Raw genomic sequence first — 20,842 nt, 5'->3', positions numbered from 1 at the left:
ATGCCCATCTTTTGTTATAAAAAAACATAAATAACATACAGTAGGCTGTAAAGCATTTATTTATGAACAGAAATGTAATCAGTCTCATACAATATCATCATTTTGAGCACAGCAGTGACAAAAAAGACTCAGTCAGCACTTACAATATCCGCCATCAACCAAACATTTTCAGAAATAACATTAAATGTGTGTCATTTATATCGACGTACATGCAATGATGCATCTCAGTTCTTCCTATTTTTTGCATAATTCATAAATATATTATTATACAGGTAACACAGTTTTGTGTTTTACCGATGACCTACATGACCTATATATGTTCAATAGTCAGCAAGGACTCTTAAAAAATTGATGTTGGTTTCGAGCTACATTCATTCACATTTATTAATCATCTTGAATACACTATGCCACCATGTAACTTGTACATTCATCTGCAACTTGTACATGCAACAGTCATTTCAAAGTGCCATCACTTAAGCCAGGACCGTTAATAGTGGTTCCCAAGGTTGCCGTGTTGCCCGCCTCTCGTTGAGCTCTTTCTCAGGGTTGTGGGTGAAAGAGGAGTTTCCCTGACACCCATTCTGAGGCCTCTGTGCTCCAGGAGGACGATGTAATCAGAGGTTTCTGCAGCAGGGTTTATTCTCCTCTGTGGTCTCTGCTCTGGAGCTGTTTAAACTTACGGCACTGATAGAGCCCCGCACCACTTCCTTACTGCTCACCTTTCTGTGAATCTCTGAGACAGGAAATTGAGGTATATTATGCATTTATATTTTGCTAGTATAGAAAGAAGCTGCACCGTTCTCATGCTTTGATGGGAAAAGTAGCAGACAGCTTTCTAGTACCACAACAAAGAATACCACAACTTCCATACTACACAAAAACTGATTGGAAAAACCAGCAACTTTTAAACAAATGTAAATAATTTCACTATGGTGAAGTTGATCCTTTCCAAGCAAACACCAATCAGAGGTGCTGTTTCCGGATGTGGTTATTTTTAAGCTCAAAGCAAATCAAATGGCTGCCCCTTGACTGCCAAAGGTCATGTTATTCTAACCTTCTCCAGATCATGACTTTTTCCAGACCTCCATGAGCTGAGAAGATGGTGGTCTGTGTTATATGAGGTTAAATTCAGGGTTACAGGATGGAGTATTGTCCCAGCACATCTGTGGGAAAAACAATTTTGTGTATCCAGACCACATGATTTATATGTCTTCGGAGTGGAAGGACAGGAAGTAAAAAAAGATCCAGCAGAGCAAACTGAAGGAAACCCAAATGTAAATTCCACACAGAAAGGTCAGAGAATTAAATCTACCTCCCTCTTGCTGTTAGGCAATCCATCGTTCCACCTTCACTGTTCTTAAACTGGAACAATCATACTGTGTGTTTAAACAGACTGCGCCTCTCTTTGGATCTCTCGAGATTTTGACATTAACAACAGATTTTCACACTGCTTTAAAAGCAGAAGAACAAAAAAGACGTTAAAAATGAATTACCTGCAAGGACATTGTTGAACGCCGCTTCCACATTAGTTGAGGCCAAAGCCGAAGTCTCCAGAAACAAAAGACCTTTCTTTTCTAAATAAAAACAAACAAATCAAACAACACAGATAATATTGTTACTGTACATTCTTATAGAATACATATTCATTATTATATTTTGTGTCATTTTAAAGATGCCAGCAATGAACATCTTTACATTCTCTACAATCATAACATTTCCAATAAATTCACTATATTGAGCTTAAAACAATCACATGTAATCATTTTCAGCACAGATGTAATAGTTTTTGACTTTGTACCTGCAAATTCTTTGGCTTCTTCAGTGGCCACAGATCTCTCTGACTCCAGGTCAGTCTTGTTTCCCACCAGCATGACCACAATGTGGGGGTCAGCATGGTCGTACAGCTCCTTCAGCCAGCGGTCCACGCTCTCATAAGTGAGGTGTTTGGTGATGTCGTAGACCAGCAGGGCTCCAACAGCCCCTCTGTAATACCTGTTTGAAAGAAATTGACCTCACACTTACTTCTTAGGTAAAATGTAGGTGTCTCCTTTATTTCATTATTTTTGTGTCGCTATTGTAGGGCCAGAGTGAAGCTGCCTGTATAGTTAAATTACTGTGATATGAATTAAAATTGAAAAGTTCTGTTTTTTCACGCTATAAACACAGCATTGACATCTATTTGGAGTTGTGTTTTCAGCCACAATGATGATAGTACGTTCAATATCCTCTCTTGTTGTTGCTCCATTTCATATGATAATTCTCTGTGGGTTCATCAAGCAACCCCTTTTCTCATTATACAAAGTAATTTTATCCATTGTTATTATGAAAAATATTGATTATAGCTGCTTTATATTAATTGAGAATGAGCAGTTTCTCCTGCTGTCAATTGAAATAAAAATTAATGACTGACAATTGCTCTGAAGTCATGAACCAATCAATACTTCATCCACAGTTACATTGCTGCTCCCCTCTTCCAGCAGCATAATTAATTCCACTTTAATAGGTTTTAGCTGCTTGTTAGAGCACAAATGGGAAATTCCATGGGAGTGAGAATTTGCATACTGGAATAAGTCGGCAAGTAATTACTCAAAAAGCCAAGCTGTCAGAAAAGAGCTAATCCAGTGGTGTAGCATATCCTCAGATTTTTCCATGTCTTAAAAATAAAAATGACATGGTTCTATTGTTTTAAAACCAGTTTTCACACTGTTAATCCTTCTAGTTTAATTTAAAAAAGAATGAATCGGGGCACACTCGAATAGAACGGAGACCCGCTGAGAGTTGAGCGCTCAAACGTGCTCTAACCAATTGGATTTTGGAACCAAAGTGTGCCAGTTGAACACCGACTGGAGACGAGAATGTGCTGGTGGTTTTGTGTGGGATGTGGGAGGAAACTGATGATCAGTCCCTGTACTTGCATGTGTTTTAGGTGATAACAGCATCACTTTAAGATGCTGACATACAGGTTGCTCAACAATTAAAGTATGGAGTAATAAAACAAGCATGTTGACTTTATACCTGTAACTTAAAGGACTTTTTCATCTAAAAGATTAAAAGATTGATACTACACTAATGTTTGTATGGTAAATATAAAACTGTGGCAAACCATTTAGATTAACTTAGTTCAGCATAAAGATTGGAAACAGCTAGTCTGGGTCTGTCCGAAGTTAACAAAATATGTCTACCAGCACCTCTAAATCAACACCTTATATCTTGTTTCTTTAATCCATACAAAACAAAGGTGTATAAATAACAATTTATATGCAGGACTATTTCTTGGCAGGAATTAGTTGCAAGGCAACCAGCATAAATTCCAGCAAGATCCAGCCAAGAGCTAAGATAAGATAACCAGTTGCTGGCATTGTTACCATACTTACATGACGGTCGTATCAATTGTTTCATCTAACTCTCAGCAGAAAAATTCATAAATATATTTTCCAATGTTAAACAATTTCTTTAATACATTTACTCAAATTTAGGTATGTTTTTTCCTTAACTTGTGTGTTCTGCACAGCCACAATCCAGCTTAATAGTATAAAAAATAGTTCAACATTAATACAGCCAGAAATCATCCTAGAGTACAAAGGGATGTCAAATTATTTTTGACAGTGAGACTGCATAATAATACAACCAAAAAAATACATTGCATTTTGTATAAGGAGCACCCTGCCTCTTTACATGCTCCTCTGTCCTCCTTGGACTGAAAGTACCAGGGTCATGACCCCTCTCTTTGGGCTCAAAGGAGTCTGTACACTGATAAACTCCCAATAAATAATTTTATTCTGTTCAATTTCAATCAGTAAGATCTTCAGGCACAGATTGAAATGTTGCCTCAAAAAAGAGAATATAATTGTTTATTGGGAGGATAACAGTGTGCAAACCTCACTATTTTGCACCCTGCAATGATTTATTTTTCTTGCACCTGAATAATTTGCCTGGATATGCGCACACTTGGTCCCTCTTCCGAAGTTTTCCCTCTCTTTGGGTTACTAAATGTTAGGAATGATCTTAAAGTTAATAAGTAACCGAAGTCCATGTAGGGGAGACAGTTTAACACAAAGGAGGTGCACGAAAAATCTCATTTTTTAATTATAAAATAACTGCAGGAATGCCTTGAAAATCTGCAAAAAAGTAAATACTGTAGTTATACTAATAATGTACAAAAGCTGTGATGAGTCTTGGTACTCACGCAGAAGTGATGGCTCGGTATCGCTCCAGTCCGGCCGTGTCCCAGATCTGAGCTTTGATGGTGAAGCTGTTGAGCTGTACTGTCCGTGTGCTGAACTCCACCCCGATGGTTGTGCGACTGTCATGGTTGAACTCGTTTTTGGTGAAACGGGACAGCATGTTGCTCTTGCCTACTCCAGATTCTCCTATTAGAACAACTGCATTGGACACAAAACCCAGAGGTATTTTAGATATAGTAGATAAAGTTCATGTTTTTATAACGTTACATTTTAATTGTGTCCAAGACACACCCTTCCAGACAAGTACTGCAAGAATATCAAGTATTTTGATGTTTTGTAGTATATTGGACGGTAAAAGACTAAACACAGTATTTCTTAAGTTATATATGGATAAAAAAAGACAAAGTTAAGAGTCAAAGAGCCTTATATGAGACAATCCTACAACGTCCACTTCATCCTTAACAGTCCTTAAAATTGAAACTTTTAGTCTAAGTCTACATTTCTTGATTACACCATAAATCCCCAGTCTTAGGTGTCTGAGACCAAGGTAAATTACAGCATGAGGGATATGGTGTCCTATTTATTTTAAAAGCAGCACCACACCCTCATGGTAAATTACTTAATTATTTTAACGCAAACATACAGAGCAAATAATGCAGAGAGGCGACATGTTGTGTAAAACACTGGGCGGAGATGCAGAATGATTGTCAGTAACAGAATCACCAAATTATTGATTAGTAAAGAGGAAATGTGAAATTGTAACGTTCATCCATGTGTCAAATTACTTGAGGCAGGGCGGTAGTGAGGGTGACATGCAAAAGAAGATGACAAACTTCAGCAGTCGGGGGAAGAGATGTGGTTTCAGAAGTGGAAACACTTCACATCATACATTTTGAAGCTTTGCCGCTTGTTTTCTCACACTGTGCACTTATGAGATTAGGATGGTGGGTGGTGGTATTCTCAGTTGTGTTCACTATTGAAGCCATACAACACAACAATCTCAAACACTTTGATCTGTCATGCTTGTGGTGTTAGTGATTAATGTTCAAGCAACTTATTTTAGCAAAACTGAAGTACCATAATTTGTTTTTTCTTCCCCACATGTGTCAACTCTTTGGAGAAGACACACACTTCCTCCTCTATAAAACTGAAAACCTCTCACAGGCAAACCTTTGTTTCTGGAAATAAAACCGTCTCGTAGAGTATAAAGTGACTCCAAATCAGGTGGAACAAGTTAAGCTGCTACTTCATCTTATCTTGGTCAGAGTAACCTACCTACTGAGTAAACAGGACAAGAAATAACACAGACACCCCCTCTGTGCGTTTCAGTGACTAATGTTTGGGTTTCAGCTGACTCAGAGAGAAAAAAGGTTTGGCTTAATTGGCCCAGATAGGAAAGTATGACCACACTGTGAAGACACAGCAGGAACTGGGATCTCTGCTTACAGTCCTATCTTATTGCGGAGGCATTTGACCCTGTGAACACTAAGATAATAATCCATGTTCTTACTTCCTAAGCCATTAAATATGGAGTTAGGATGAGATGGGTGTTAAAATAATGCCTCAACATTTTGGGAAATATGTTTATTGGTTGTTTTACTGAGAGTTAGATGAGAAGACCAACACTTGCTAAGCTACAGCTAGCAAGCGGTTAATAAAACTGAATGATAAACATGATAAAAATGTGCCAGTTTGGATTCAGTTCTTCCTACAACACAACCTGCCTGACAAGATAGGTGATTCACATCAATTCAGCTGCAAAAGTGACCTTTTGAGCTTTGAGTCATTTGACAAAAACAAAAGAAAACACTATAGCACTTTGTTCCTGGACACCTGTTGATTCCTGTAGTACACTCTGAAAGCAGAAATGACTGAATAACCTGAAGTCTGAAGTTAGGGCAAAGAATGTTTTACAAGTTTCTCTACTTTGGGCTCGTTTTAGGTAATTGTTCACTCTGCAGCCACATCCCTCTACTGCCTCTTTTCCCAAGTGGGTGGGATGAGAATTTTCTCTTCTTCTACTCTGCTACTGAGTAACTTCTTAAACAAATAACACCCTGGTCTCTATGACAATACATGCCAGGCTCTCTGTTGGCCTGGTTTGTCAATTCGGATGAAGCCGAGAGGAACTTGAACATGAGGATTACATTTTTCTTTTTATTTGTTTTCATGACCTTCATGATTGTAAATGCAACTACAGTACTGCTCACAGTATTGATGCTATACTTGCAGCCCTGAAATCCTCACGGAAACCTGAAACACCTCAGGGTTATATATTCAACAGGGATGGTTAATATTTAAACAATGAAAAATATAGTTTCTAAATGTACTGTATGTGTCTCACCAATTTATATCTTCCTTAATACAATAGTCCTCCTGTTCATACTGACCATTAGAAGATCCATTCATAATACACCTACAATGTAAGGGATGGGGCCACAAGCGTTTCTGTGCAAAGAAAATTTATTTTTATAGTTTATTTAAAGCTAATATGAAGCTTCAACCATCCAAATTAGTCAAATCAAGTGCATATTTAGTGCCAAAGTCCCTCATTTACAGTCTTTTTGGCCGATATCCACTTGATATGACTAACTCAGACTCCTGATGCCTCATATTATCTTCAGATAAACTTTTAAATGCATTATTGCACAAAATGTGGTCATCACTGGCATTGAAGGGGATCTTTTTTTCAGCTATTTTTTAAAAAATTGTGAAGATATCCTTTAATGACCTGATCATGAAACTCAATGTAATATTACATAAGCAAAATTAAATATCTAGTAGCAATACATTCTTGCAGTGTTCTTCAACTATGTGCTGCTGATGCATGTGGTGGACCGAGACTACGCAGGTTCACATTCCAGGCAAACACTGTAGAATCTGATTTTACTGATTAGTTTCTCGAAGCTATCGGTGAATGGCTGGGTGGAATGAAAACATGAGGTGTTATAGCACACGCTGTTAGAAACTCTTCAGTACTGAATTATGTTTATTATATGATAACAATCATCTTGTCAACGTTGTCATGGGCCAGAAGAAGGCTCCCTCCTCTGTTGCTAGTGGGGTTTCATCTATTTTTTCCATATTAAAGTAATAGTTCGACATTTTGATAATTACCTTATTGGAGTTAAATGACAAAGCTGCAGCTGGTTAACCTAGCTATCCAGGAACAGTGATATCCTGAAGTTTTGTCATCATTGTGAAATTGGGACTTTTTACACTCCACTTTTTGTATGGGTTAAGAATAATTCATTAATTGATTAATTAGTGATCTTAGAGGTGTTAGCAGGTGGAATGGTGTTTAAATTGCCTTTAGGTAGATCCAAGCTAGCTGTTTTCACCCCTGCTTCCAGTCTTTATGCTAAGCTAAGCTAACCAGCTGATGGCTGAGAGTGGTATCAATTTCTCATCTAAGCATATCCTGTATATTCAAAAAAATGTCAAACTATTCTTTTAAAAGTCCCCCTCTACTGGGTTAAGGTTAAGGTTAGGGCTGTTTTGCTTATTTGTTACTTCATTTGAATGTTTGAACTAAATTATAGCCTATATGTGTAGAGTTTAAGAGTGAATGAATGTGGAAAGTTTGTCAGTACTCCCCAAAAAAGTAAAATAGTACAACTAGCTTGGAAGCTAACTGTGGTTCACAAGTGTGATGTTGAAACTACAAACCTCCAGAATTCATACACTGAAAATGGCCTTTTAAGGTTTATTGTGGAATAAACATATCATTATATTATTATTATTATTATTCCAAGCAGATTATTTTCTTACATCTTAAAATATGTCTGGAGGGGATTTAGTTTTTTGTTTTGGCTTTTCTTTTTGCCTTCATTTGATTGCTAACTGTGTTAAAGAAACATCAGGGTTAAGAGGTATGAGTCTTAACCATTAGGCTTTTGGGGTGCCTCCAAAGCTCTTTGAGGCAAATTTTCAATTTTGCCATTTTAATAAAGTTTACTTGACTTGATCTTATTTTGTAGTGGAACCCTTTAATCGGATAAGTGATGCTATTGTTTGGACACAGTTTCTTTGGTGTCTCCACCCACCTGCTGTGTCTTTTCATCAACATGGGATTTTTATAACTAAATGTCAAATCACTGAACTAAATCACCTCCCTGAATGACTTCAACTTCCCTCTTACATCTGTTAAGAGTCATCTGGTATCATGATGTAATAGTGAAATAGATATGTCAAGTAGTAAAAGATGCTGTGTGTTTCTGTGTTGGTTAAATGTAAAATTAAGTGACTATTCCAAGATGCTGCTTAAAATAGTGCATGATGCAGGTCCAGTGCTCATGTGCTGACAATCCCCTGTGCAGACTTGATGTTATATTTGGAAATAAAATGAGTGATATATTTAAATGTTCATCTTTTGATTGCTTCTCTTTTTGGTGTCAACATAATGCTTTAAATCCTACACTGAATATTACAATGTTGTCCTGCAAGCAATGCTACAGACAAGCAGGACATTGAAGTACACATCCTGGTTTCAACAATAGCCTGTATTAGGCATGTCCTGCTTTCACGTGATTGCAGTTTCACTCATAACAACTCTTGTACCTGAAGAGTTGTGACACTTATAGGCTTTGAGATAAATACCTAAATGATAATATTTACTCACACAGCTGAGTAACCTGACAACCAGTGGCACACATTCAGGCTTTTAGTTACTTAATCTGAGTATTACTAACTGCTGTGGTTTATAGTAAGCTGTTATTGCCAAGCTGATAATAAACAAGGAAGTATTATTGAAAGACAAGGGGACATTATGACATTTAGGAACTTACCTGTTTGTGCATCAAATTAAATCAAAAGGAGAATATATGACTCACCCTTAAAGACAAAATTGTAGGCCTCATCTGACCCCATGTTGTGTCCATTCAATGCTGCCGTCCCAGAGTTTGCTGCTCTGTCTCCAGCACTCACAGACTGATAGCAGGATGTAAGATGACACTGACTCAACACAACCTACCTCTCAGATCCTCAAGCTTCAGGAAAGAAAATGGCTGCAATGCTGTTTTGGCACATAAATGCCAGTCACCAGCTTTCTGCCCTTCACTACCCTTCTCAGTCTGAGTTACCAGAAAGCTGGCTTGTTTGAACAAGGCATGATGAGTGTATCCAGGTTATTCTGCTGCGGCGGGCGGGGTTTAGTGTCGGGGAGTGGTGGGGCAGAGATGGAGGTGTGTCTTAGTAATGGAGTCAGTGCAGGGCAGGTTGGACAGGTAGGGCAACTAGCAGGTCCAGCTGAGAGGAGACTGTCAGGTGCCTCCTGCTGGACTAATGAAATGATTGCATGCAGGAAGCAGGAAGCAGGAAGCAAAGGTTTTTGCTTCATTACTTAAAGGAAAATCACCCAGAAATCTGTAATATATCTATATATATGTACTGCAAAGTTTTGATCTGTGAATTTCAAGAGTCAGTCTTTAACCCTTACATACTGTTCAGGTTAAATTTGACCCACTTTTAAATTTGAGAGCTGTAAAAACACCCTATACACATTTATTTTAGCCTGACTTTCCTAATATGACCCCCAGTTTACAAAAATGAAAATAAAATACCTTTTTTATTTTAGTGCAGCTGATACACACTGTTATACATGCAAATATACAAGTTTGACCTGTATTTATTAAATAATAAAAAAATATATATATCAGCATTCAAACATTTGTTGTATTCATCATATTGTATACAATAGTGATTGTGAATGTCTTTCCATGAGATTAATCAAACATTTATTTATGACTTTTTATCATTTATGAATTTATTTATGAATGTGAATTGGTGTAGAGACTAATTATGAGTCAGAATAAGAACAGTATGTAAGAGTTAAGCCCAACAGCATAGAGAGTAACAGAACAGGGACTGTGGACACTGAAACCATGCACGCTGAATTTACTGGAACATACCCACATGGATGCTCGGTTGCTATTTCAGTCTCCTTCTGCTTACAAACGCATCTGACTTTCTTCTTAATTGTCATATTGCTTTTTTAAATACAGGTCTGATGTTTCTATTGGATCCACTTGTCTGCTGCCCTCCTGTTTCTAAAAATATGTGGTCACAAAGACTGTCCCTGTACATTTATAGTATTTGGTAATATCGCTTTCAAAGGATGCTTTCATTTTTCCTATTAGTTTAAAACCTGCTATTTAGATTAATTTAATCACACATATTCATGATTTTCTCATTTCTCCTGGCATAAGAGGTCACGGTCATTTAAACTGCAAGGCAACACCCTGGGCACATAATCCGTCTAGACTTTACATGCTGAGCCATAAATGCACTTTTACAACATATTGATTGGCCTCCTTTTTTTTTTTTTTTTTGCCATGCAGTAACCCAGCTGTGTGTCTCAGAGTGTTATCAAGAGAAAATGATCTTTTCGATTTGGAATCACGAGCTTCTGATCTTAAATTTATACCATTAATTTATGATGTCATCCATGCTTGGCTCAGCAACACAGACACACACTATAAAATGTGCTCAAAGAAAGAAAAATCTTGTTTTATTAAAACCTAGTTTGAATCTCCATCTGATTTTAAATGAAGTTTTAAAAAAAACTGTTTTGTGTGAGCCTTGTGCATTAAATTGATTAAACTGCATTTTGAGTGACAATAATCTCACACTAGGTTTTTTAGTATTCAAATGACATTATTAATATTTGTTTCAGGTGTTAAGGCAAGTGAGCAAGAAAGGACTTTTCTGTCAAATTCTGTCATTATTTACTGGAAACATTTGTGAGTTAAGGTTGTTCAGGGATAAAATAGGCACGCTGTAATAAATGGAGAACTGAACACACAAAAATAATTAAATATTAAATATGATGGAATAAAATAATACATTGTTCTTCAGTAAGGGTAATATCAAACATACAGATTTCCTGACTCAGTAACAGTGATATTAACACTTACAAATAACATAACTGATTAAAAAAAACATCTAAACTGCTTCACTTTGTTATATAATGACAATATTTGAAGCTTTCCTTCAAAGAACGTTTCTATTCTTATATTAAGAACACCGATTGGATTTGAACTCATCTAACTGCCGTCTCCGCGCCGACTTGTGTCACACCGAGCTCTCGGTTCACAGCGCAAAAAAAAAAGTTTTAAATAAAGAAGACAGTGTGAATAAAAATCCACTTTATTTTACAGCTTTGAAATAAAACACATATACACACAAATAATCCTCACTGCTTTTTGTGAGACAAAAATTCTTATGAAACTTTCCATGAACCTTTGACATAATATGCATTTTAGTCGCCTGATAGGATTTAAAATATTAACTTTTGTAGTTAGAATAATCAGCAAAGAGCAGACCATAAGATTAAAAGACTCACAAGCAAGGGCAAACAAACAAATGATTAGATTTGATACCATAATTATAAATACACTGTCCTCCCCTCCCCCCCAACAAACATTCACTCACTCACTCATAGAGACATTCATGTACACTTTATGAACAAACAGAATATTATAGTAGTTCATGAATGACCTGGATCATAAGATGCTTTCCTTTCCAGGCATCATTTCAATCTCATTTCCCCTACGATGCAGCCACTTGAGTTAATGGTTCCTCCAGGTACTGCACCAGGGCTTCTGCCTGTAAACACAACAACACTGTGTTAACAAAAGCTGCATTCAGACAGAGGAATAATGCTGCACTGGTTGAAGCATCACCCTCATGTATTGTGTCTCATTGTAGACCAGAGGTCGCTAATAGGCGGACCGCGGTCTGGATCCGGACCCAGACTCCATCCTATATAGACCCGGACCTGTAACTGATGAAATATTGTCGACAGTTACATTTTTTCTGAGCGTTTCTATTTTAACGGGCGCCGCTTCTCCAGCTATTAAAAAAAAAGTAAAAGTGGAGCGGCCCTAACACGGACATTATGATTATTGGACCTTCACTTTTTCACAAATTGGACCTCAGTGAATTTTAATTGAATACCCCTGTTGTAGACCATCTACTGGATAATCAGGTTACTTTGGCGCTGCCATAATGTAGCAAGACCTTTTAAAATGTGCACATCTTTGCAAAGTGTTGGTTTCTCATGCAGCTGTGAGTCCTCCTCCAAGTCAACACTGAAGACTAATCTATTTGGGATCGAGCCAGTACACTGCCACGCCAGCCTCAAAACAACATTGTCTGTCACTGTTATCTGCGGTGATGCTTCTCAGCAACACACATATTCAAACTGAAATCTACCACATGAAGAAACTGCAGGTGTGAACCCGACTACTTTCCCAGTCCATCATTCAAACTTTGACTAAACTAATTTGTCTGACTGTAATCTGATTTTTTTTTTAATATGAAAGGGAACAAAAACTTGAATCCTGGGAACTTCTGGACAGTAAATTCAGTGTTGATCTATTTACAGATTCACTAAGAGTCAGCATGTGTAAATACATTAATTAAGACATTCTGCTGAGTTTGAAAATAAAAGATAAGCAAATTTAACTCGATTTCGTCAAGGGCTGAAACTGGCTCTGCAGCAACTTGTGAGCAAATGTAATAATACTTCATGTTGAGGAAATGTTACCAATCATTCACCATATCAAAAAGGTGGTAAAAACATTGCGTACATTGATCACACGCAGGGTGTTTGTGGCTCACAAACTGAAATATACACCTGTCACCTGCATATCTTCCACATAATATTTACCATTTATATTCTGCTGTGATAAAGTGTGCGCAAAAAAAAGAAGCCTAAATTGAAATGCTGAGCAATATTTCATTGAATAAGGAGCTGGCAGTGTGTCGCCAACTTTGCTGATTAAATTAAGGAGCATTAAAAACCCTTCCAGTGGTTAAAAGTGGCACACCTTAATGACCACTCATGTCGAATTAATCAGCTGTGTCGACTATTACAGGTCAGAGAGCGGGGACAATCAATCAAGCTGGAGAAGGTCCTATCACGTGCTAGTGCTGCAGCTATAACCCGACTGTTGTGTTAAAACTCTCACCTTGGCCTTAAGCATACCAAAGCCCACCGTCTCTTTGGCGTACATACACAGGAGCAGGTTGGCTACACGTGTAATGGCCACTCTTCCCTCCTGAGAGACAAAACAAGAGAAGTGCCGAAGTGTCAGGTGACCACATTCACAAATTCACAAATGTATCATCTCATCATGCATAACTAAAAGTATGGCTTTGGGAACATTTCTCTTCTTACCATACAATCCATGAGGATGAATTTGAGTTTGTCTTCGTTGAAAGCTTGGTGGCCATTCTTGTCGTAGGCTGCCCAGATGTTGCTAGCGATGGCGGCTGTGACCCGAGCGTCGGTGTCCCCGTACCCAGAGTAAGCCAGCAGGGAACCTTCATTGTTCAGTAAACTGATGAAAATGCAAAGTTACACGTTTCAGTATCCAGCAGATTAGGGTTTTACACCGGACTCTACAGTCTATTAATATAACTTTAGAGATCTCAATGAGGAAATATTATTAGAAATATCTGCAATTGGGGCAACACATGCAGTAAACACAAGGTTAGGCATGTTAAGCTGCTCAAAGTGTGTATAAAATAGAAATGCTCCTCTACAGGAATGTAGTATATTGTTATGAATCATGTTACTTGTTTGTTAAAATGATCATGTTGTAGTCACAATTCATCCAAGGTGCTTTTAGGCTTAATTACACTATATTTATAAGCCTTTAAAGACCATTTGAATGCCACCTTCACCAATTTTATGCAAAGAAAAAAAAAGTATCTGTAGACATGCATAAATAGTTCAAATTCACTTAAAAAGACTAAACCCACCAAAATCCATATGTACATTTACACATTATAATTTCAGTAGAGGTTAGAAGCCATCAAATTCATCAGCTCTTTTGATCATTTCATTTATTGTTTCAGCTTCTTCAAAGGGAAGATTTAATGCATTTGTTACATATGATATTAATATACATATATCTTCAGCAAATAGAAAGTTGACTGGATAAAAGAAGCTGTAGTTTGATGGTGTCTCGACATCTAACTTTTATGCATGTAACGCTTAAACAACTATTTGTTGCAGCCCTACATTTCAGACAATTTTAAGACTTAGCTCACGCCTGCAGTGGAAGACAAATGTGCTTAAAGTATAATAAAAGTAGTGGTTTAGTCCCTCTGACTGACATATTACTATATAAGACATTATTGGATTATTAATACTGAAGCATTAGTGTTATAGCAGTAAGTTACTATTGTAGCTGCTGGAAGTGCACTTTATATACAGTTAGCTAGTTTAGGCCAGTGGTTCCCAACCTAAGGGTCTAGTTCCTCCAAAGGGTCACCAGATAAATCTGAGGGGTCCTGACTGTGATGATACAGAAATCTTGATTACATTTTTGGGACTTGTCCTTTCTTGTTTGATTTTTGGTGAAATATTGGATCATTTGTATTGAAATGAAATCATGTGAAAAAGCACTATTCGTTGGAGCTGTTAACAACACATAGACATCTGAAATGTGAGCCCGACTACACAGTGCTTTTTGTACGACATCAAAAGACAAACAAGGTTGGAAACCACTGGTTTCATCTTTAACAATGTGTTGTATTTTAAAACCTTGTTTTTATTATCTATTGTGTCAAATCTTCATCTGACAGTAACCAACGCTGTCAAATAAATATAGGTTAGTGAAGTAGAAAGTTAAAAAAAAAAATCATTCTGAAATGTAATAGAGTGGAAGTCTAAAATAGCATCACATAGAAATACTCAAGTAGCTCATAATTTTACTTGAGTAGGTGTACATGAGTTAATTTGCACATTTTATTATCACTTACAATATCAAATTATCGGAAGGGTTGTTGCTTTACCTTTTTCTTAAGGGGCATTTCAGGGAGCTATTAGTGTGGATCAGGGTAATATGGTATATCACGTTTTGCAATTCTGACTTGTTCACCACATTTACATATGAATCCAACACATTATAACACCTAACATACTAATTATGAATGCACTAAGATGTTTCCTTGTTAAATCAGAAGACAATTTTTAGATATTATACTGTATTGGAAAATGGCACATATACTAATGTTCCTTGTGTCAAATCGTTGCACAATTTGTAGATTTTGTAATCTGGGAGACTAATTTTTAGGCTTAGAAATACTTTGATATATACAAAGCAGCCTTATCTGCCAAAACTCTCTGAAATGTACCCATATTTGGTCATTTAATTGTGTCGGCCTACATGTTTATTTTTGCTTTCTGCATCAGATAGGTTAAAAAACTAGAAGCCTGTATGTTTACATGTTTAATGTCAAACAATGTAACTTACACAGTTTGCATATACTAGTAAACTTTAAAATAATTTAAGAGAAAAAGAGAAAAATGCACTGGAGCCTGGTTGTCCCACATTGGTTAATGTCCCACATTACTCTAATCCACCCTATTATCTATTCTTTACGACATTATTCATATCGTTATATCAGTGTACAAATCCCTCAATTGTAACGTTATAATCCTTAAAAATCACAGTTAAAGCTGCTGAAGTCACATAAATAGCATCTGGATAGCATGCTGGTGGCTCAGTGTACTCACAGTGTGCTTTGGACTCCGTTGGTGTTGGCCTGACTGAGGACCTGCGTTAATGCTTTCGGTCGTAACATGGCTAACTTAATCACTAACGCAAAATTATTTACTCTATATTTTAAATTGAGTAAATGCCTGGCTTTAAACTGTCTCTTAACTACACATCAACACGCAAGTCAAGTCAGGTGATTGTGATGTTTTTCTTCTTCTATTTCCGGGTGACCTCGCAATGCATTGTAGGAATTGTAGTCTTTTTCTTTTGTTGCTCTTCTTTTATGTTTTTTTTTTTTAAATGGTAGATGGCAACCAGCGTTAAGGTGCATTACCGCCACATAGTGGGCTATGTTGGATTGGTGGATCAAAGTTTTCCACACCATTAAACAAACTAAACAAGAAAAGAAAGAGAGAAATTAAGGGTTTGCTCTCAAATAAAGGAATACCAACCCAATGGTAAATACCCCTTTCAGACTCAGTTCTTCCACTAAGCTTATTTCCCTCTTTGTTTCTATTTCTCCACAGTATTTTTGTCAGTGACAATTTACATGCTCCACTGATTCCTCTTCTTTTTTTTTTTTTTTTAGCAGTGCTCAGAAACCTGAGGGATTTTTGCCTTGTATCCTTCCTGTTTTCCTCCTGTCAACCACGCAACTTTTACCCTCCCAGTTCAATTTTGACTATTAATAAATAAATTAATATAAATGATCACCCAATTCTGTGTCAGACCTTTTTAGCCAACTTCATTCCCAACTTTTTTTCTAGTTTTGGATTTTATGGTCAATAAGGCCTCATTTAAATAAGCTCATACCTCATTTCTGAGTTAAAAAATGCAGAAATTATTAATTATTTTAACTAAATTTAAGATCAGAGAAAACTGATATATGTCTTAAAGTTTAGGCAGGATACAGTTTTGAAACCATTTGCATGAAAGCACATAATCACACCTGCTGTCTTCCTGGGTCAAAATTGACCTGGTCTGGTTTGAGTTTTTTTTAGAAAGCATAAAGTACGAATTATCACCCAATTCAATGAAAGTAGTGATGATTATACTTGTTAAGAATGTAGTTTGGAACCATCCATGTGATTTACAGGCAATTAGAAGAAATAAATCAGTATTTCTGATATAAAAACTGTGCTGCCATTACATAGTGATGCTTTTAAATGTTCCTATTCTGCCACATAAATGTGATCAAAATATTCCCATTTTAAAAATCAAATTAATATTCTAATCAAAGCTTAAATTTAGCTTAAACTTCCAAAAGTGCACTGTAATTTATTTACATATACTTAGAAGAGACAAGAAATATTGCAAAAATGTATTGGATTGAATAAAAGTCACACTTTTGATTACACTATTAATCTATATTGACATATAGCAACCCTTTTCATAGAGAGAGAGAGAGAGAGAGAGAGAGAGAGAGAGAGAGAGAGAGAGAGAGAGAGAGAGAGAGAGAGAGAGAGAGAGAGAGAGACCATTTCATAGTTAGGACAAACAATGGGTTCAAGTTTGTTTATTTTTACACTGTTAGTCAGCTGGGAATTTTGGAAAAATCAATTCTAAGGGTGTGCATTGTAGCCGAAACCTTCTGTCAAGATATATGTTATTTTTTTGGCTTAGTATCAAAGCGTGGGTGGTCATTATCAGCACCTAGATTTGTTAGCTAATGTTGTTCAACAGCACCCCACCCAGTCACAGAGATATGTTCAGCTATCGAGGGAAGCTGAGATCTGACTGTAACCATAGCCAGCGACTGTGACAATAGCACGAGTGGGTACGCCCTTTTCTTTGGCTAAAAACTTTTTACAGGCGACCTTTTGACTTGTCAAAGCAGGGGAAAGCACAAATGGGACAACATTAATGGTGGCTGTATTGCACTTAGGTCAGCCATTTCCAGGACTCAGGGATTGTGTATGCTCCCTCACCGACATGACTCACTGTTACAATTAATGTAATTGTAACAGTAATTTTTAACATTATTGTTTATACCTGTGCGTTTCCTGCTTTTACAAACCAACGTCTGCTGTGAAAATTGCCATGTTTGTGGCTATTGTGGCTGTGACTATGGCTGTTACTTTTATAGTGGTTCATGCCTATTGCTGTTGGCTATAACATTAGCTTTTGGGGTTAGTTATTGGCATCCCAAGTGTGAACAGTGCTCCAATTCTTTCCAAGCATAGCAGACGCTGTGTTCAAGTGTTGCTGTTTCACATCGCTCATTAGTTAAACAACAGCTCTGAGTTTTGGAATAAAGTCGTTTATCATGGAGAAAGTTATCTATCTAAAGTATCTAAGTTAAGGTTTGGTACTGCCTTACCCATTTTTATTATTCTCGTAATCTCATGGAGACAATTTTGAAATCTATCAATGAATTACTACAATTTCTGATTTGGTTTATTGGGTCAGGTACATCGTTTGCCAACATACCTTGAAACCTATCTGACTATAATTTTTGGCAAGTACTTTTCTCTATATTCATGCATACACTCTTGCGTTCAAACAAAATATGATACTCATCTCCCAGATGGATGTAGTAACAAAAGTTGCAGATAATCTGATTTCCATTCAGTCCTTAATATGTTCCAATGACCTTGGATAATTCTCACTTTCTATTTAAAATGTACATCAGTACATTTAGCCTATTTTATTGAAATTTCTGCAGTTCTGCCCTTTTTCCATTGGTTATTAGGTTTTGTTTAATTGTGTTCCTTTGGCTGTTATTGCAAAGTCATAATTTTTATGCACTGGTGTGGCTGTATGCATTCAAGATAATTCCTGTTATACGTCAATAGCATATTTAAATAATCTAATCTAATCTGACCCAATTTCTTGTTCTAGTGAGAGGACCCACCTTCTCAAACAATCTGGAAAGAAATGCCACAATCTGTCCAAACATGTTTGATTGTTCTGCATCAAGAACAATTGGTTTGACTCTTATCATGTGGTCCACACCTAGAAATGTTCAGATAATCAAGCAATATAAATTATGCATCTGTTGTGGAGCTATGCATTTCCCAACCATCGGAGTGGTTTGCTGTGAGATCCGCTTGGCTGTGAGATACGGTATGAAATATTAGTACATTTTAGCTAACACCGTTAATTAAAACCTTCTAAGTGTATGTCTGCCTATTCTTGGATATTTAATTAGTCATTTATTCATGCATGTCTTCACTGTCAGATTTTGTGTGGTAAATACATTTTGCAAATCCTTTACTAGATTGCTCATATTTCTGCAAGAATGAAGGCTGGTTACAAGAATCTGCTTTTCACCCATATTGTGCTTTCTGTCATGTAAGTATAATATGAGTATAGGTAAAGTTTTGCAAGTAAAATACAAAGTACATCATTTTTAGGCTTCAACTTAGTGGCATTGGAGTTACTGTAACATCACAAAATCTTGCTCTGAATCAACAGTATTTTGTGCCATGGCAACGACCTTTTCAATGACAATGGAAACGTCATACTTCCGGGCTCCTACAACATTGCTTGGATGGCGAGCGTTCAGGATTTCCGCACCCTCTCTCTCATCACCATTCCTGGCACCCATCACAGCATGGCCCTGTATGGAGGCCCGGTGGAAAAATGCCAGGCCTTGTCACTGAAGGATCAGCTGAGGGCTGGCATTCGTTACCTTGATCTCAAAGTCTTTGCACTCGGTGACACCCTCTACGTCATGCACGGGGTGATGTACCAGCACAGCACTTTCAAGGAGGTCCTAGACACTGTCAGAGCCTTCCTGTCTGAGTTTAAGAGTGAGGCTGTGCTCATTAGAGTGGAACCTGAATTTTTTGAGAAGAAAATGGTCAATGAAATGGTCCAGAGTCTGATTGGCAATGACCAACATGTCTGGGTGAGCTCTGGAATGCCAAATATGGGTCAGGTTAGAGGGAAAATTGTCTTTTTGCAGAAAAGCACCTTCACACTTGGAATTCCCCTCATAGATACATATGGCAAACGTGTCAAAAAGGTTACCAACATTAAAGATAAAGACAACACAATAATCAATCAGCTGAACGCAGCCGCTGAAGCTAGTGGAGGTGATAATGTAGTCTTGACTTACACTAGCGGTACCGGCTTTGGTACTTTCTGGGGTATGTTTCTGACTCCAAAAAGAGTGGCTGAAAAGGTGAATCCATGGCTCAATCAATACCTGAGGCAATTTTACCCCAATAAGCCCAGACCATGGTTTGGTGTCATTGCCATGGACTTCCCTGGCTTTGACCTCATTCAAACTGTTATCGGTTTTAACAAGTGGTAGAGATTTGATACACACTGTGTCAAGAGGTTCAGAGCTTAAATCTGATGCATTACTATAAATTGTTCCTACATTTTTCCCATCACATGTCACTGTACACACTCTGATGAAGCAGGAATTATCCAAAACTGATACTCTGTCTGATTTTGTCAATTGTGTCGTGAACTGTGTAATCTTGGAATCAAAGTCGAGTAACATTTTCCGGTCATAACAAAAATAAAAAAAAATTCACTGCATCCTCATTACTGTTCTGCTAATTGATGTTGCATCTAAGTGACTTTGTATGTAATATAATGCTGCTTACATTTTAATACACAGTTGGAAGAAGTATTCAAATCTTTTACTTGTGTAAAAGTCGCAATACAAAAAGGTAAAAATAGAAGTAAAAGTACCAAATTTAAAATGTTATTTCAATAAAAGTGTGAAATTATTATCAGCGTAAATATATTTAAAGTACAGTAAGTAAAAGTACTCAATAAGCAGCGGAGTTTCTGTAATATACAGTATATCAGATTATTAGATTAGAATTGCTGTGTAAGAAGCATATTAATATTGTAGCTAGCTAGCTAAGACTTTTTTTAACTAGTGTATATGCTGTTGGGTAGTTTAATCTATACCAACTGATCACAATGATTACCATAATGAAGTTTAACAAAAGGATATTTGTGTTATTGCAGCAGCTGCATACAATTACTTACATAAAAACTCCATAATAAGTTGTTATGTAGTTAGTCTATCTGTATTAGTCTTGAAGGTGTTTCAGCAATACATATTAATGTGAGCCACGGGAGCTGCAGCTGTTGCCTCTTTTACGCCAAAAGAAAGTATCACAGTGGGGATAAAACACAGATTTCCAAACTATATTATTAAGAAGCTGTTACCTAAAA

At 37.0% G+C, this 20,842-nt stretch overlaps 3 protein-coding genes across 3 annotated transcripts; 1 reads left to right on the top strand and 2 right to left on the bottom strand.

Annotated features, from left to right (window-relative positions):
* Positions 1-9,271, bottom strand: rab25b (RAB25, member RAS oncogene family b). The gene is made up of 5 exons (XM_062422299.1): positions 9,017-9,271; positions 4,187-4,382; positions 1,799-1,992; positions 1,494-1,574; positions 1-733 (listed from the first exon to the last, which is right to left on the bottom strand). The coding sequence occupies exons 1-5, from the start codon at positions 9,051-9,053 to the stop codon at positions 615-617; spliced, it is 627 nt and encodes a 208-aa protein (XP_062278283.1). The 5' UTR covers positions 9,054-9,271; the 3' UTR covers positions 1-614.
* Positions 9,272-11,314: 2,043 nt separating this feature from the next.
* On the bottom strand, positions 11,315-15,916 carry lamtor2 (late endosomal/lysosomal adaptor, MAPK and MTOR activator 2). Its single transcript, XM_062422548.1, has 4 exons — positions 15,715-15,916; positions 13,366-13,528; positions 13,157-13,246; positions 11,315-11,789 (listed from the first exon to the last, which is right to left on the bottom strand). Exons 1-4 carry the CDS (start codon positions 15,780-15,782, stop codon positions 11,733-11,735), a joined length of 378 nt encoding a protein of 125 aa, XP_062278532.1. The 5' UTR covers positions 15,783-15,916; the 3' UTR covers positions 11,315-11,732.
* Positions 15,917-18,938: 3,022 nt separating this feature from the next.
* LOC133983936 (1-phosphatidylinositol phosphodiesterase-like) lies at positions 18,939-19,958 on the top strand. Its single transcript, XM_062423151.1, has 2 exons — positions 18,939-18,991; positions 19,115-19,958. Exons 1-2 carry the CDS (start codon positions 18,939-18,941, stop codon positions 19,956-19,958), a joined length of 897 nt encoding a protein of 298 aa, XP_062279135.1.
* Positions 19,959-20,842: the final 884 nt, after the last annotated feature.

Source organism: Scomber scombrus, chromosome 7 (genome assembly GCF_963691925.1).
Source record: "Scomber scombrus chromosome 7, fScoSco1.1, whole genome shotgun sequence".
In the NCBI taxonomy this organism is placed as follows: Eukaryota; Metazoa; Chordata; class Actinopteri; order Scombriformes; family Scombridae; genus Scomber; species Scomber scombrus.
This window is presented reverse-complemented; position numbering and strand designations above follow the sequence as displayed.

Bases quoted from the DNA above. Each gene is read 5' to 3' on its own strand.
- rab25b (XM_062422299.1), bottom strand. From the start codon at position 9,053: ATGGGGTCAGATGAGGCCTACAATTTTGTCTTTAAGG. The intron at 1,575-1,798 runs GTACAAAGTCAA...GTTTTTATTTAG, and splicing joins AGAAGCCAAAGAATTTGCAG to AAAAGAAAGGTCTTTTGTTT. The intron at 734-1,493 runs GTAATTCATTTT...TTCCTGTCTCAG, and splicing joins GTTCAACAATGTCCTTGCAG to AGATTCACAGAAAGGTGAGC.
- lamtor2 (XM_062422548.1), bottom strand. From the start codon at position 15,782: ATGTTACGACCGAAAGCATTAACGCAGGTCCTCAGTCAGGCCAACACC. The intron at 13,529-15,714 runs GTGAGTACACTG...CATTTTCATCAG, and splicing joins AACGGAGTCCAAAGCACACT to TTTACTGAACAATGAAGGTT. The intron at 11,790-13,156 runs GTGAGAGTTTTA...TTGTGTTTACAG, and splicing joins TTGGTATGCTTAAGGCCAAG to GCAGAAGCCCTGGTGCAGTA.
- LOC133983936 (XM_062423151.1), top strand. From the start codon at position 18,939: ATGAAGGCTGGTTACAAGAATCTGCTTTTCACCCATATTGTGCTTTCT. The intron at 18,992-19,114 runs GTAAGTATAATA...CTGAATCAACAG, and splicing joins CATATTGTGCTTTCTGTCAT to TATTTTGTGCCATGGCAACG.